The sequence below is a fragment of the Lipotes vexillifer genome, unplaced genomic scaffold (assembly GCF_000442215.2).
Source record: "Lipotes vexillifer unplaced genomic scaffold, Lipotes_vexillifer_v1.1 scaffold61, whole genome shotgun sequence".
In the NCBI taxonomy this organism is placed as follows: domain Eukaryota; kingdom Metazoa; phylum Chordata; class Mammalia; order Artiodactyla; family Lipotidae; genus Lipotes; species Lipotes vexillifer.
The window spans coordinates 751,451-766,477 of NW_006787051.1; the positions used below are offsets into that span (position 1 = coordinate 751,451).

The 15,027-nt window shown below is 37.0% G+C and overlaps 1 protein-coding gene across 1 annotated transcript in view; it reads left to right on the top strand.

Moving 5' to 3' along the window:
- ZNF215 (zinc finger protein 215) overlaps window positions 1-14,117 on the top strand; it is a 24,702-nt gene extending 10,585 nt beyond the window's left edge. The window contains exons 3-6 of the mRNA XM_007459831.1: window positions 1,227-1,315; window positions 2,697-2,829; window positions 3,136-3,231; window positions 13,246-14,117. Of these exons, the coding sequence (XP_007459893.1) occupies window positions 1,227-1,315; window positions 2,697-2,829; window positions 3,136-3,231; window positions 13,246-14,117 (1,190 nt within the window). The remainder of the gene's footprint in view (window positions 1-1,226; window positions 1,316-2,696; window positions 2,830-3,135; window positions 3,232-13,245) is intronic.
- The last annotated feature ends 910 nt before the right edge of the window (window positions 14,118-15,027 follow it).

The following is a 15,027-nucleotide window of genomic DNA, read 5'->3' on the forward strand; positions in this document are numbered from 1 at the left end:
GAAAGAAGAGTTACGGGAAGGAAACAATACTCAGAGCAATAAAAAAGGGATGGCTGATTGAAGGCTTTTGCATCTTTTCAAGATATCTCACATATTTCCAAGAATGACAAGAATAAGAAACAATGTGATATTCTACTATGTATAAAATAGATAACTAATGAGAACCTACTGTATAGCACAGGGAACTCTACTCAGTGCTCTGTGGTGACCTAAATGGGAAGGCAATCCAAAAAAGAGGGGATATATGTATATGTATAGCTGATTCACTTTGCTGTACAGCAGAAACTAATACAACATTGTAAAGTAACTGTACTCCAATAAAAATTAATTTAAAAAATAAATCATATAAAAGAAAGAACGTGGTATTGACTGTCCTAGGGGTTATGGGACTGAGCAGACTGAGGTTTCACAAAGTGTTATAGGCCTGAATAAAGTTAACAGACTGTAATCTTGTGGCAGTATTCAAATTGCTGAGAAATTTGGATTTTTTTTTCAAATCCTGCCTTGATTTATAGAACGTAAATATTTCCTGCATTGTTTCTATTTTTTCTTATTTCACCCTGAATCACTGAAAACTTCTTCACAGACCAGTATTGGCCCATAGTCTGGCATTTGAGTATTAGTGGTGTAATTAATGAATCTTGGAGAAACATTAGGAAGTAGCCCTTGGGTATACGTCTCACCAAAGGGCTGGAGAAGAGAATTGGTTGCTGCTCAGATTTTTATGTCCTGGAAGAGTCAGTAGTCCCAGGTGACCAGACTGCCTAAGTCTGTGTATAGTATACACAGAGCGACTTAGAGGAAAAGAATCCTTGAGTAGATTAAGCCCCAATGTCTTTGAGAAAGTGATTGGTTGGGTAAAATATTCTTAGCTCCCAGTAGAATTACAGCCTGTGGTGGCTAAGCCTTAGTTAGGATTTAGTTTTGACAAGATTAAAGGTTTTTTTTTTTTGGATCTGCTATAACCACAGATGAGGCATCAAAATATTATTTTGGCCTTCTCTCTGATCAAGTAGTTCTTGACCCCTGGTAGAATATGCAAATCACTTTTAGAGCTTTTTAAAAAGAAAAGATCTAGGCCCCACTCCTGGAGATTCTGGTTGCTGGTAGAGCCTGACATCATTAAATTTCAAACTTCGGAAGTAGCATGTTAAAAGTACTATAATTATTAAAAGTTTCTCCAAGGAAAAACTTGTCTCCCTAATGTTTTCCTTCGTCTTCCTCAGGTATAACCTGCAAGGATTCTGCCCTACTCCAGAAGAGGAGCATCAAGAAAGAAAAAATGGAAGCTGACTCACTAACAGGCAAATCCCAGGTAAATTAGGACTCCACTCTATTGTAATATTCTGCTTTTTCTTTTTAGGTCTGTGAACTTTTGCCAAACATAGTTCCATCTAAGAACATGACTATTTTAGTTGATGATACGCTGGACATTGGATCTATTTTAGTTGATGATACACTTTTTGGAAAATATTTAATTTTTGTATATTCTCTGTGCATCTGTACCCTTGAGATTGTAGATGATAATTGAAGGTATAGACATAGGGCCTACCCAGGGAATGTTTAGAATTAAAAATGAAGGGGGCCAAGGGCAGAATCCTGAGCAATGTCATTTAATAGGCAGGAGCAGAAGAAACCTCAAAGGATACTGGAATGAAAGGACCAAGTGGTAGAGGAAAACCAGGAAAATACGATGTCACGTGAAAGCAAGGAATGACCATATTTCAAGGAGAAATCCTTTAAAAGTTCAGAAAAGTGCAGCCTGAGTAGTGTCTATTCTCTTAACCTCATGGAGATACAAGCATGCATGGGAATAGAAGCCAGGTTGCAGAGGGTTGAGGAAAGAGGAAAAGTGAGGAGGTAGGCAAAACACATGTGGACAACTTATTCACAAAGACTGGCTCTGAGGTAGAGGAAGGATTTGTGTGTTTCAGTGTGATTGAAGGTAAACTATAAGGACAAAGGTGAGAATGCTGGACAGAAAAGTGCAACAGCTGATGGGATGAAGGCCGTTATAGCCAGTATTTATGCAGTGTCTAACATTTCTAAGGGCTGGGAATATGACAGTAAATGAAACAAAACGCCTGCCTTTGTGGAGATTACACGCTACTGGAAGTAGACAAACACAAGCAAATAAGATAATTGCAGATGGTAATAATTATTAGGGAGAAAATAAAGAAACAGACTGATTAGGAAGATGGCTACTTTATTGGGTAATCAGGAAAGGCCTGTCTGACAAAGTGACATTGGGCTCTGAGACCTGAAGGATGAGGCATTAGCCGACAGCGTTTCTCAGTTAGAGATGCTCCCTGTTCTGCTAGGAGAGCCTACATTTTCATTATAAATTTCCCTCAAATCTGCCTTAAACTCTTCCTGTTCTGAACTCTTTCTGTGTAAATTATTTGTACTCTATAGTAATTTTTTGTTCCACAATTATTCCAACCTGTTTTTCTCCTCAGTTAAAATGTAAGCTAATCTAGAGTTAGGACAGCCCTTCATTTTCCTTTCGCAGTCCTCAAAGAGTACCAAGTTGATAGGCCCCTAAGGTAACTTGATTTTTATCACTTAGAACTCCAAACATTGTCCTATCAATTTATTTTTGTATATTCTTGCCACCTACCCTGTTCTTTCCAAATTCATTTCTCCTCTAGTAATATTCTTGAGACCTTTGATTAAAAAGGAACTTAATGTTTTAGGAACCAGTGACATTCAAAGATGTGGTTGTGGAATTCAGCGAGGAAGAGTGGGGGCAACTGGACCCTGCTGTAAAGAACCTGTACAGGGATGTGATGCTGGAGAACTATAAGAACCTGAATTCATTGCATAAAGGTGGCGTCTGTGTATTTACCTAATCTGCCCTTTAGTAGTCTCTTCATCTACTGTTAAAAATTACTGTTGAAGTGGTCGAGGGCATTTGGGTTTCAGTTTAGTTTTCCTAATAACTTCTGGGCACAATAGCAGATTTTCTTGCTGTATGTGATTGAAAGTCTTTTCTGATGTAGAGCTAGAAATACACAGGTCCACTGGCCTTATCTTTTAGCAGCTCTTAGACTACTACTTTGGGATGGGATTCTCTTCCCTATAAAAATGTCTGAAATGTGTTTGTTTGTTTGTTTTCCTTTTCCCCATGTACAGAGCATCTACTTTCCAAACCAGCTGAGACCTCCAGGTTGGAGAGTAAGGAAAAAAGTTGGATAATGGAGCAAGAAATTCTAAGAACAAATGTTTTTGGTAAGCAACAGGTAGATCTGAGGCATTTGTAAGAAGCTTCTGTTCATTAAATACACAGATAATGTACAACCCAGGGTTTGAGTTGTTGGTTGGGAGGTGACAGCAAACCAGCTAAACTTTGAAGAAGAAAAGTCATTGCTTTTTGTTCACAGATTCCTTTTCTTATATGGACAGGCAAAAAAGTGGTGTGGGTTAGGAACACAGACTCTTATTTTTTTTTAATTGAAGCATAGTTGGTTTACAATGTTGTGTTAGTTTCTGGTGTACAGCAAAGTGATTCAGTTATGCATATATATATGTGTGTGTGTGTATGTATTTTTCATATTCTTTTCCATTATGGCTTATTATAGGATATTGAATATGGCTGCCTATGCTATACAGTAGGCCCTTGTTAGTTATCCATTCTATATATAATAGTTTGCATTTGCTAATCCCAAACTCCCAATCCATCCCTCCCCTCCTCCCTCCCCCTTGGCAACAAGTCCGTTCTCTATGTCTGTGAGTCTGTTTCTGTTTCGTAGATAAGTTCACTTGTGTCATATTTTAGATTCCACATATAAGTGATACTATATGATATTTGTCTTTTTTTTTCTGATTTACTTAGTGTGATAATCTCTAGGTCCATCCATGTTGCTGCAACTGGCATTATTTCATTCTTTTTAGAGCTGAGTAATATTCCATTGTATATATGTACCACGTCTTTACCATTCATCCGTCAGTGGACATTTAGGTTGTTTCCATGTCTTGGCTATTGTAAATAGTGCTGCCATGAACATTGGGGTGCACGTATCTTTTCGAATTATAGTTTTGTGTGGTTATATGCCCAGGTGTGGGATTGCTGGATCATATGGCAACTCTATTTTTAGTTTTTTAAGGAACCTCCATACTGTTCTCCATAGTGGCTGCACCAGTTTACATTCCCACCAACAGTGTAGGAGGAGGAACACAGACTCTTAACACAGGTAGAGTTGCTGGGGCAGCCTCCCTGCCAAGTTTCCTCTTCTGTAACGTAACAGTGTTTACCTCCACATTACTGTGAGGATTAAATGAGTTGATATGTGTAGCACACTTAGAACAGCGTCTGGCATGTGGTGTTATATAAGCAAATGTTAGCCAACCTAACATTAAATCATATTCTCTCTTTTAAAGAAAAGGAACTGCTTTATACTAGGGTGACTCCAAAATCTTCCATTTTTCCTTCTTTTACTGTAGACCTCCTTAACTTGTGCCTTCCTACCTTCATCGTAATCTCTTTATTCTTATTAACATTTTGTTTGTGAGAAATTAGAAATTGTGTGCTTAATATAAATTTTAGTAAGTAAAGTATGAAGAGGAATATGACTCACCCTTTTACCTCACTACCCAGAGCTATGCAGTGTTAACATTGTGGTTTGTTTTCTTAAGCCCTTTTCTTTGTGATGATGTGTGCCTATGGCTTGTAAATATTTTTCTCCAAAACTGGGATCATCGAGAATGTGTCATTATGTATTCTGCTCTTCTCACCTCATGTGATATCATGAACAAATACCCATTTAATTAGTCTATGAAAATGTGGTTTCTAATTAGCATATGACAGCCCCTCACATACATGTATAATAATTAACCATTCCCCACCCCAACTATTGGACATTTAGTTTGTTGCCAGGTTTTCAGGCATATATGATTCCTTTCACAGGATTCCTTCTTAGAAGAGAAACTTCATCATCAAAGGGTATACCTATATTAACTGTCTTGTTACATTAGGTTATATTGTCTACAAAAGAACTATGTTGTCTACTACCAGCTCATACTCACTGATAATGAGAGTGTTACTATCACTTTAGTTATTATATCTCTATTATCACCTGAGCAAACACTGGGTACTATTTACCTGAAATCTTTATTAATTTGTTAGGCAATTGACTCCATTTCTCCTTTCATAAGTTAAATCCTCTCCCTGATTATCCTTTCAACACATTTCTCCCTGCTTTTTTTAACTTATATTTTCACCATTCCTGCCTCATTCTCCCATTAGCTTTTTAACATTTTCAGGTCATTATTAATCTTTTAACTTTCTCTCTCATCCCTACACCCTCTTCTAATACTCTGTTTCTCACCTCTTTATAGCCAGACTTGTCCGGATGTTTTATACTTGCTTTTCTCTTTTCCTCACCTTTTATTCCTCAACCCGTTCCTGTTGAGCTTTTACCCGAAATACTAATCTTAAACAGTTCTTGTTCAAGTCACTCATGACTTTATTGGAGCGAGCTTCAGGGGACACTTTTTAATTCCTTATCTCATTTGACTTCTCAACAGCAAGTGACACTGTTAACTGCTGCTCGTTCTGAAAACACTCCTAGGTTCCTGTAATACTCCTGAGTTTCTTCTCTTTCTGGCTAATCTGTCTCTGTCTACTGCAGACCTGTCCTTCTCTACCTATCTAATACATTTCAGTTTTTCAACATTTGATCTCATCCTGTCTTCTCTTTTGACTCTGTATTTTCTTCCATCTACAACTGAAGCTTCAATTATCACACATTTATAGCAGCTTACAAGTTCATATCCCCAGCTGAGGCTTCAGCTCTGAACTAAAATTTATATACACATGACATTTCTCTTGGATGTCTCAAAGATGCCTTAAATTTCATAAAACCCAAGTGATTTTTTTCCTTTCCAGTATTCTTCCATTGTTCCCTAGCTGGATGAGCTGCCATCCATCCAGTTATACAAGTATAGTTTAAGTATTATCCTTGACAGCCTCTTCTCCTTCACCTCTCTAATACTTGTTTTTTTATCCTAAATATCTCTTAAATGTCTCTACTTCTCTATCTGCAATGCCACTACTGTAGTCCATGTCCTGTCATCTCTCACCTGAACTATCACCATAGCCTCTTGTCTTAATACAAGATCTTGGCTTCCCTCTTAGCTCTGTCTCCCCTCCACAACTCCAGTGTTTGAACCACACTGCAGTCATGGAGATCATGGTTTATCATGTACTTGCTGAAACCTCTGTACTGAACTCAGTTTTGCTTACTTCACAACACACTTGTCCCTACCTACTTCTCCAACCTCATCTCACAGTACATCCTTTTTGCACTCAAACCACACTGATCTACTCTGTCAGACAGCATCAAATATGTATTAGCATCTACTGTGCCCTGTGCACTCTGATAGGTGTTGGGGTTCAGTAGAGAAAAAACACTTCCATAGGGAACATATTTCTGTTGTCCCTTGAGTGTGGCTTGCCCTCTCCCATCACAGGACCTCTGTGCACGTTGTTTCTTAACTTAATGCTCTTCCTCCTATCTTTGCCTAGTTGACTCCTATTCCTTCAGATCTCAAATAGGTCCATATCTCCTCAGGGAAGTCTTTCTTAACTAGGTTAGTTTTTTTCTATATACTCCCATAGCACCATATTCTTTTCCTCTTACCATTTATCACAAATATACTCTACATGTGTCTCTGTGAGTCTTTGTCTCACCCTAGGCTTTGTGTTCCTTGAGGGAAGGCAACATGTCTCTTTCTGCCTACATTTATATCTGCGCCTTTTGCACATATGTAGGAACCAAAGAAACAGATAGATAGATGGATAGATACTGGATTATGAAAAAAGTAAAAATTATTTGTTTTGGTCATCTGTGATTCAGTAAATGGTTCTTTTATGTCCGTTATCAAGATTTTAGAGGTTTTTAATTAGTATATTACAAGCTTATGTTAAATTCTCACTATTGACCATATTTGTGGCAAATGAGATGTGTCTAAAGACATTTTTAAAAATTATTTTATTCATGGAGCCTGCCATATTTTTTATGTTATCATGTATCTCCCCCATTGTTTTATATCTGTTAATTTTATACATAAGAATTTTTCCATCCCAAAACTAAGGAACATTTTTTCATTTTATTCTGACTCCATCTACTTCATTATTTAAATATAATATACCTTAATCAATCTGGAATTTACTTCAGTAAATGTCATTTATTTTACCAGTTAATGGATTTTGGTGGATTAATGATGGCCACAAAATCTTTGTCACTCCCTCCATTGAAGTGTAGATGTTGTTTTCCCTCCCCTTGACTCTGAGCTGGCACTAGATTCTTTGATCAATAAAATGTAGCAGAAGTGACACTGTGCCAGTTCAAGGTCTAGCCTGTAACAGGACTTGCAGCTTCCACTTCTTTCTCCTGGCATTCAGCAGCCACTAGTTCTAGTACCCTGATATCACTATGCTTATGAGAAGCCCAACTTGGCCACATGGAACATGTATACACACACACAAATACACACATGCATCATGTATTTTTTTTAAGATTTCCACATTTTTTTAAATTGAAGTATAGTTGATTTACAGTGTCATGTTAGTTTCAGGTGTACAGCAAAGTGAGTCCATATATATATGGAATATATATATATATATATATATATATATATATTCTTTTTCAGATTCTTTTCCCTTAATGGCTATTACAAAATACTGAGTACAATTCCCTGTGCTATACAGTAAGTCCTTGTTGGTTATCTATATTATATATAGTAGTGTATATATATTAATCTCAAACTCCTAATTTATCCCTCCCCTCTTCCCCTTTGGTAACCATAAGTTTGTTTTCTATATCAGTAGGTCTATTTCTATTTTGTATTTAAGTTCATTTGTATCATTTCTTTTTTTTAGATTCCACATATGGGTGACATCATGATATTTGTCCTTTTCTTTCTGACTCATTTCATTTAGTATGATAATCTCTAGTCCATCCATGTTGCTGCAAATGGCATTATTTCATTCTGTTTTATAGCTGAGTAATATTCCATTGTATATATGTACCACATCTTTTTTATCCATTCCTCTGTTGATGGACACTTAGGTTGCTTCCACGTCTTGGCTATTGTAAACAGTGCTGCAGTGAACATTGAGGTGCATGTATCTTTTTGAATTATGGTTTTGTGTGGATATATACCCAGGAGTGGGATTGCAGGATCATATGGTAGTTCTGTTTTTAGTTTTTTAAGGAAACCTCCATACTGTTCTCCATAGTGGCTGTACCAATTTACATTCCCACCAACAATGTAGGATGGTTCCTTTTTCTCCACACCCTCTCCAGCATTTATTATTTATAGAATTTTTGATGATGGCCATTCTGACCAGTGTTAAGGTGATACCTCATTGTAGTTTTGATTTGCATTTCTCTAATAATTAGGGGTGTTGAGCACCTTTTCATGTGCCTTTTGGGCATCTGTATGTCTTCTTTGGAGAAATGTCTATTTAGATCTTCTGCCCATTTTTTGATTGGGTTGTTTGTGTTTTTGATATTGAGATATATGAGCTGTCTGTATATTTTGAAAATTAATCCCTTATCAGTTGCATCATTTGCAAATATTTTTTCCCATTCTGTAGGTTGTCTTTTTGTTTTGTTTATGGTTTCCCTTGCTGTGTAAAAGCTTTTAAGTTTAATTAGGTCCCATTTATTTATTTTTGTTTTTATTTTCATTACTCTAGGAGATGGATCCAAAAAGATATTGCTGCATTTTATGTCAGAGTGTTCTGCCTATGTTTTTACAGGAGTTTTATAGTATATGGTTTTACATTTAGGTTTTTAATCCATTTTGAGTTTATTTTTGTATATGGGGTTAGAGAATGTTCTAATTTCATTCTTTTATATGTAGCCTGTCCATTTTTCCTGGCACCACTTATTGAAGAGACTGTCTTTTCTCCACTGTATATTCTTGCCTCCTTTATGGTAGATTAATTGACCGTAGGTGCATGGGTTTATTTCTGGGCTTTCTATCCTGTTTCACTGATCTGTATTTGTTTTTGTGCCAGTACCATACTGTTGTGATCACTGTAGCTTTGTAGTATAGTCTGAAGTCAGGGAGCCTGGTTCCTCCAGCTCCATTTTTCTTCCTCAAGATTGCTTCAGCTATTCTCAAGATTGTCTTTTATGTTTCCATAGGAATTAAAAAATTTTTTGTTCTACTGTGAAAAAATGCCATTTTCACAGTATGTATATAGTAGTGTGTATATATTAATCTCAAACTCCTAATTTATCCCTTCCCCCTTCTCCTTTGGTAACCATAAGTTTGTTTGTGTAATGCCAATTACACAAAATGTAATTTGATAGAGATTGCATTGAATCTGTAGATTGCCTTAGGTAGTATAGTCATTTTGGCAATATAATTCTTCCAATCCAAGAACATGGTATATCCTTCCATCTGTTTGTGTCATCTTCGATTTCTTTCATCAGCATCTTATAGTTTTCAGAGTACAGGTTTTTTGCCTCCTTAGGTAGGTTTACTCTTAGGTATTTTATTCTTTTTGATATGATGGTAAATGGGATTGTTTCCTTAATTTCTGTTTCTAATCTTTTGTTGTTAGTGTATAGAAATGCAACAGATTTCTGTGTATTAATTTTGTATCCTGCAACTCTACTGAATTCATTGATGAGCTCTAGTAGTTTTCTGGGAGCGTCTTTAGGATTTTCCACACACGTGTATATGTGTGTGTGTGTGTATATATATATATATATATATATATTTTTTTTTTTTTTTTTTTTGCAGTACACAGGCCTCTCACTGTTGTGGCCTCTCCCGTTGTGGAGCACAGGCTCTGGATGCACAGGCTCAGCGGCCATGGCTCACGGGCCCAGCCACTCCACGGCATGTGGTATCTTCCCGGACCGGGGCACGAACCCGTGTCCCCTGCATTGGCAGGCAGACTCTCAACCACTGCACCACCAGGGAAGCCCCACACATGTATACTTTTAAGGCTCACCAAATGTTTCAGATACAGAATAAGAATCAATGATCCAAGTTTACTAGAGACAGTATAAGGTAAATTTGGATAGAGAATATAAAGCCAGATTTTGGAGAGTTTAACTAACTAGGTGATTTGAGAAGTTGGGGGGAATTGTTAGGCCAAAGAAAGGCAGAGGTGGTTTGGCATGGGCTGGTCTCCAGGAGAGAAGTAGGCAGAGACCCAGAATTAGTATTATAGGCTAAGGTTTAAAGTGTTTATTTTTGTTTTAGGTTAGAGGCAGGAACAAAGTCTTATAGATAAAGCACAGTTTATGAGTTTGGAATTAGTGGTCAGGAATAAGCCAGTGATTTGAAATCTATTAGAGCAAAAAGAGAACAAATCATTGGTTAATATTATCTGTAAAGATAAACAATGGTATTAACACTAAAATCAACAGATTCTTAGGCCTATTACCATAATTATTTAATATTTACCTGAAGGTTTTAACTAATGAAAGAAAGATAAATGAAAAAAATGAGAAAATTAATAGAAAAGAGAAAAATCTATTTGTGTATGATAACTTTCTACTTAGAAAATCCAAGAGACTCAGTATCAAAATGATTATATCTGTTTAGAATTTCGTTAAGGTGGCCAGATATAAAATAAAAATATTAGCAGCTTTTCTACATATTAGAACCAAGTGACTTGAAAATAACAAAATACATGAGAGTGATTTTAAAAATAGAAGGAAGTTGCATGAAAAATGAGTTGTACAAATATGAGGAGAACATAGATTTACTTAGGGAAATACAACTAGGAATTTTGCTATTTAATAAATACCACTAGAACAAAATTATGGCTTTGGTCATCTATTATTTCTAACAAATTACCCTAAAACTTAGTGACTTAAAACAATTATTAATTCTCACAATTTCATGAGTTGACTTAGGAATTCTTACATTCTATATGATGTTCGCTGAGGATGCAGTGTTCTGGGAGCTTGACTGGGATGGAATGGCCAAGATGACTTGGCCATTCCAACTATGATCACATAGATGGAAGTTGATGCTAGCTGTCACTGGGAACTTAGCTAGTCCTGTGGACCACAACACCTATACATGGCCTCTACTGAGGCAAGGACTTCTCACAGCATGGCAGCAAGGTTCTGAGAGGGAACATCCTGAGAGGAATTGAAAGCTGTGGGTCTTTTAAAGGCCCAGGGACTTCCCTGGTGGCGCAGTGGTTAAGAATACGCCTGCCAATGCAAGGGACACAGGTTCAATCCCTGATCCGGGAAGATCCCACATGCTGCAGAGCAACTAAGCCCTGCACTTTAGAGCCCGTGAGCCACAACTACTGAGTGCACGTGCAACAACTACTGAAGCCCACGTGCCTAGAGCCCATGCTCTGCAAGAAGAGAAGCCACCGCAACGAGAAGCCCGTGCACCACAATGAAGAGTAGCCCCCGCTCACTGCAACTAGAGAAAGCACAGTGACAAAGACCCAATGCAGCCAAAAATAAATTAATTAATTAATTAAAAAAAATTTTTTTTTTAATAAAATAAAGCCTAGGCCCAGAAATAGCCTAGTATCACTTCTATCATATTGTGTTGGCCAAGCAGTTGCAGGATCAGCCCAGATTCCAGGGGAAGAAAAATAGACTCCACTTCTCTATGAGGAGAGTATCAGAGAAAGTGCCACAATTCTGATCTGCTATAGTCTGTCCTCTGGCCACAAATTAACTTTATTTTTCTCCCTTGTTAATTACATTTACTGTCTCCTAAGATGTCATTTCATTATGGCATCAATCTTGAAGTCCAGGAACTCATCCTGTAAATTAAGTCCAGGTTTGGAAGAGGTTCCTATCTCTCTGAAAACCTGTGAGTTAAAGGGACAAGTTATCTGCCCCCACACATCCAATATACACTGGTGAGGTAGAGACAGGAAAGCTACAATCAATATTTCCATTATATTCCTAGGCTTCATCCTAGGAGATTCTGATTTAATTGTCTAGTTTCCAGTGTGGGTGTTTTACAGACAAATAATGATTTCCCGTAGAGATTAGACTAAAGAAGGCTGAATTGATATATACTTGACAGAGCTGGATGTATCAGTGAGAGCTGCTTTGAGGTAAAAGTCATTTTATAAAGTAAAGTAATAGTACCTAAGGACAGATTAGATATGAGAGATAAAGAGCAATGGCTATTCAAGTTCTCTTCATGAACTCTAGTGTAAATGTTAGAAGGCCAGTGACTCACTGAACGAAAATGAGGACATTGAGGTAAGTTCTTTCCACATGGAAGATGATAGTCTCTCATTTGTTGAGTTTTGGAAGAGAATAGGGATGGTCAAGTAGAGGTGTTCTAGTGACTGTGTGAAACTGCAAAGCTGAAGGTCTTGCTTGGCTACCAATAAAGTATAGAAGATAAAATCGTTAGATATATCTGATGTTATGTGGAAAAGGAGAAAGAAGGGAAGTCAGTTAAATTTAATTTTTTAAAAAAATGCTAGAATATACAGTATAGTGGGTATATTTATATAGAAACTAAGTGAAAAAGGAATTTGAGAAGGAAACTGGAACTTTATCAAATGAAATAGAGAAACTGAAGGCAGGTGAAAACAGAAGAACCCAATCTGAATCAGAATAGGTAAAGTTTTGAGTTCTAGGAAACACATAGACGTGTCTGAGCACTGTTAGAATCAGGAGTGATTATTTTGAGCCCAGGATAAGACTGGTTTCCCTGCTATCATATATTACAGTTATTTCTGCCTCTGTTAAAGGCAGGGAATAATTGCTCTGTATGGAAAATAGGGGCACTGTGATTGCAAGTTTTCTTTTAGCTGTTAAGCTATGGGACCTATAAATTTAGACATGTTCCTGAAGAAATGATTAAATTGGTATTTTTGAAGGGCTATTATGTGGAACACCTTGGGGTAAAAGAGACAGGATGCTAGAGAAAGGAAGATTAGGTATAACTTTCACAGACTAGTTATGAACCAGTGATGGCTTGAATTGTGATATGCCATGCCATCCCAGTTCATATGCTGATATTTTACCTAAGTTCTGTGTATTCTCCTTAGTATTCTTGAATAGCTCTTATATTTTATGATCTCCTGATCCTTTTAAAAATATTTTTATCCCATTTATTTCTTCTGTAATCCTTGTTTTCTAACCTTGCCTCACATTTCCATTCTGTATTTAAAGACCCATAAAATATGCATATACCCTTATATGGCTTAGTGTCCGTTTCCTAATTAAGCAGTTTCCCTTCTTCTAGTTCATGGAATTTTAAATTTATTTTTAGACAGAGAGATAATTTCAGAAAATCAGGATTTAGTTCCAAAGCAGAGAATTTCTGGAGAAGAATCATCCCATGCAGTGATTATGACAAGACTGACTGAAAATGGACATCCTCCTTTAGATGCCTGGAAAAGTGATGATTGGTTATATAAGAACCAGGAACACTGGGACATAAATTTGCCACAAGAAGCTTTCATTCATAATGCAGTCTACACTGAGGAGGGAGACTTTGAATATAGTGAAAATAAGGAAAGTTTTGATGTTAAGTCAGTTAACTCAACTTTTGACACACAACAGGGAGTTCCTATGAGAAAGGGTTCCCCAAAGTGTGATCAGCTTAAAACTAACTTCGAATTTAATTTAGACTCAGTAGGTAAGCAATATTCAGAATATAACGGATGTGGGAATGCCTTGAACTTGAATACAAATACTCAGCACCGAAAAAGTCATGCCACAGTGAATTCCTATGAATGTTATCAATGTGGGAAGGCCTTCAGCCGCAGTTCGTCTCTTGTTCGACATCAGATCATTCACACAGGAGAGAAACCCTATAAATGCAATGAATGTGGAAGATTCTTCAACCGACGTACAAACCTTACTAAGCATCAAAAAATTCACACTGAAGCAAAGGCCTCCGAAGGCAATAAGTATGTAAAACTCCTCAGTCAGCCTGAAGACAGTAATAAAAATCCAAGACTCCGTTCTGCAAATAATCCCTATGAATGTGTTAACTGTGGAAAATCCTTCACCCGGAGTTCCTCACTTATTCGACATCAAGTGATTCATACAGGAGAGAAACCATTCAAATGTAAGGAATGTGAGAAAACTTTCAACAGGAGTTCAAACCTGATTAAACACCAAAAACTTCATACTTGAGAGAAGTCCTATGACAGGAAGAATGTGGGATTATCTTCAGTCAGAACTCATTCAAAGTCCATGAATTTATTCTGGAAGGAATCCTGTGAATATAGTAAATGAAAGAAAATGTTTGTTGGAGATTATTCTTTAATTGATATGACTGAATTAATATGGAGATAAATCTGTTATTGGATAGAAATCTGAGGGAGCTTTTCCAGGCTTCAAATGAAGTCATAAGGGTTCAGAGTTAAACATATCAACATGATAGTGTTTGTCATTATTCCAATATCCATTACCATCACCTTTCCCTAGTTCATAAATGGAACCTATGGAATACTTATATTCACCTGATCTATTGATGAAGTAGATATTAGGGAGGAGCCAAGCAATACCCTTGGAGTTGACATCTAATAAAACTCAAACTTTCAGTCCTTATAAGAAGGTCACAAGAAACCAGGAACTCACAAGAATATATCCATAGAAGGACACTTCTAAGGACTGACTCTGAATTAATGGCGAAGACCACAGTGACAGCCAATTACTTCACACCTTGTAATATCCCTAGGTGTCCTGGTGCGGAGTGGGGACTGGAATTGGAAGAGGGTTTTCAACTACAATGGTGGGTGGAGGTGTTGTTAATCTACATGTATTCTCAATATCTGCGTTTGTTGAAGTAGTGTTTGGGATCTAGTTTTGAGAGACATCCATAGCCTTGGGCTGTCATTTATCCCAAACATTAAATGGTGAACAGAGTGTCCTAATACTCTGTGTACCAGAACTGCCTCTTTTTTCTGTAAGCTACATCAGGATCCCAAAGGGTTCTTGAGACAAGATGTTTATCTTAATTTGCCCCCAAAGATTCGTACTGGAGACATTGCCAATGAATGTTGATGGTGACTTTTGTCAGAGTTCATACGTTATCCAAAAG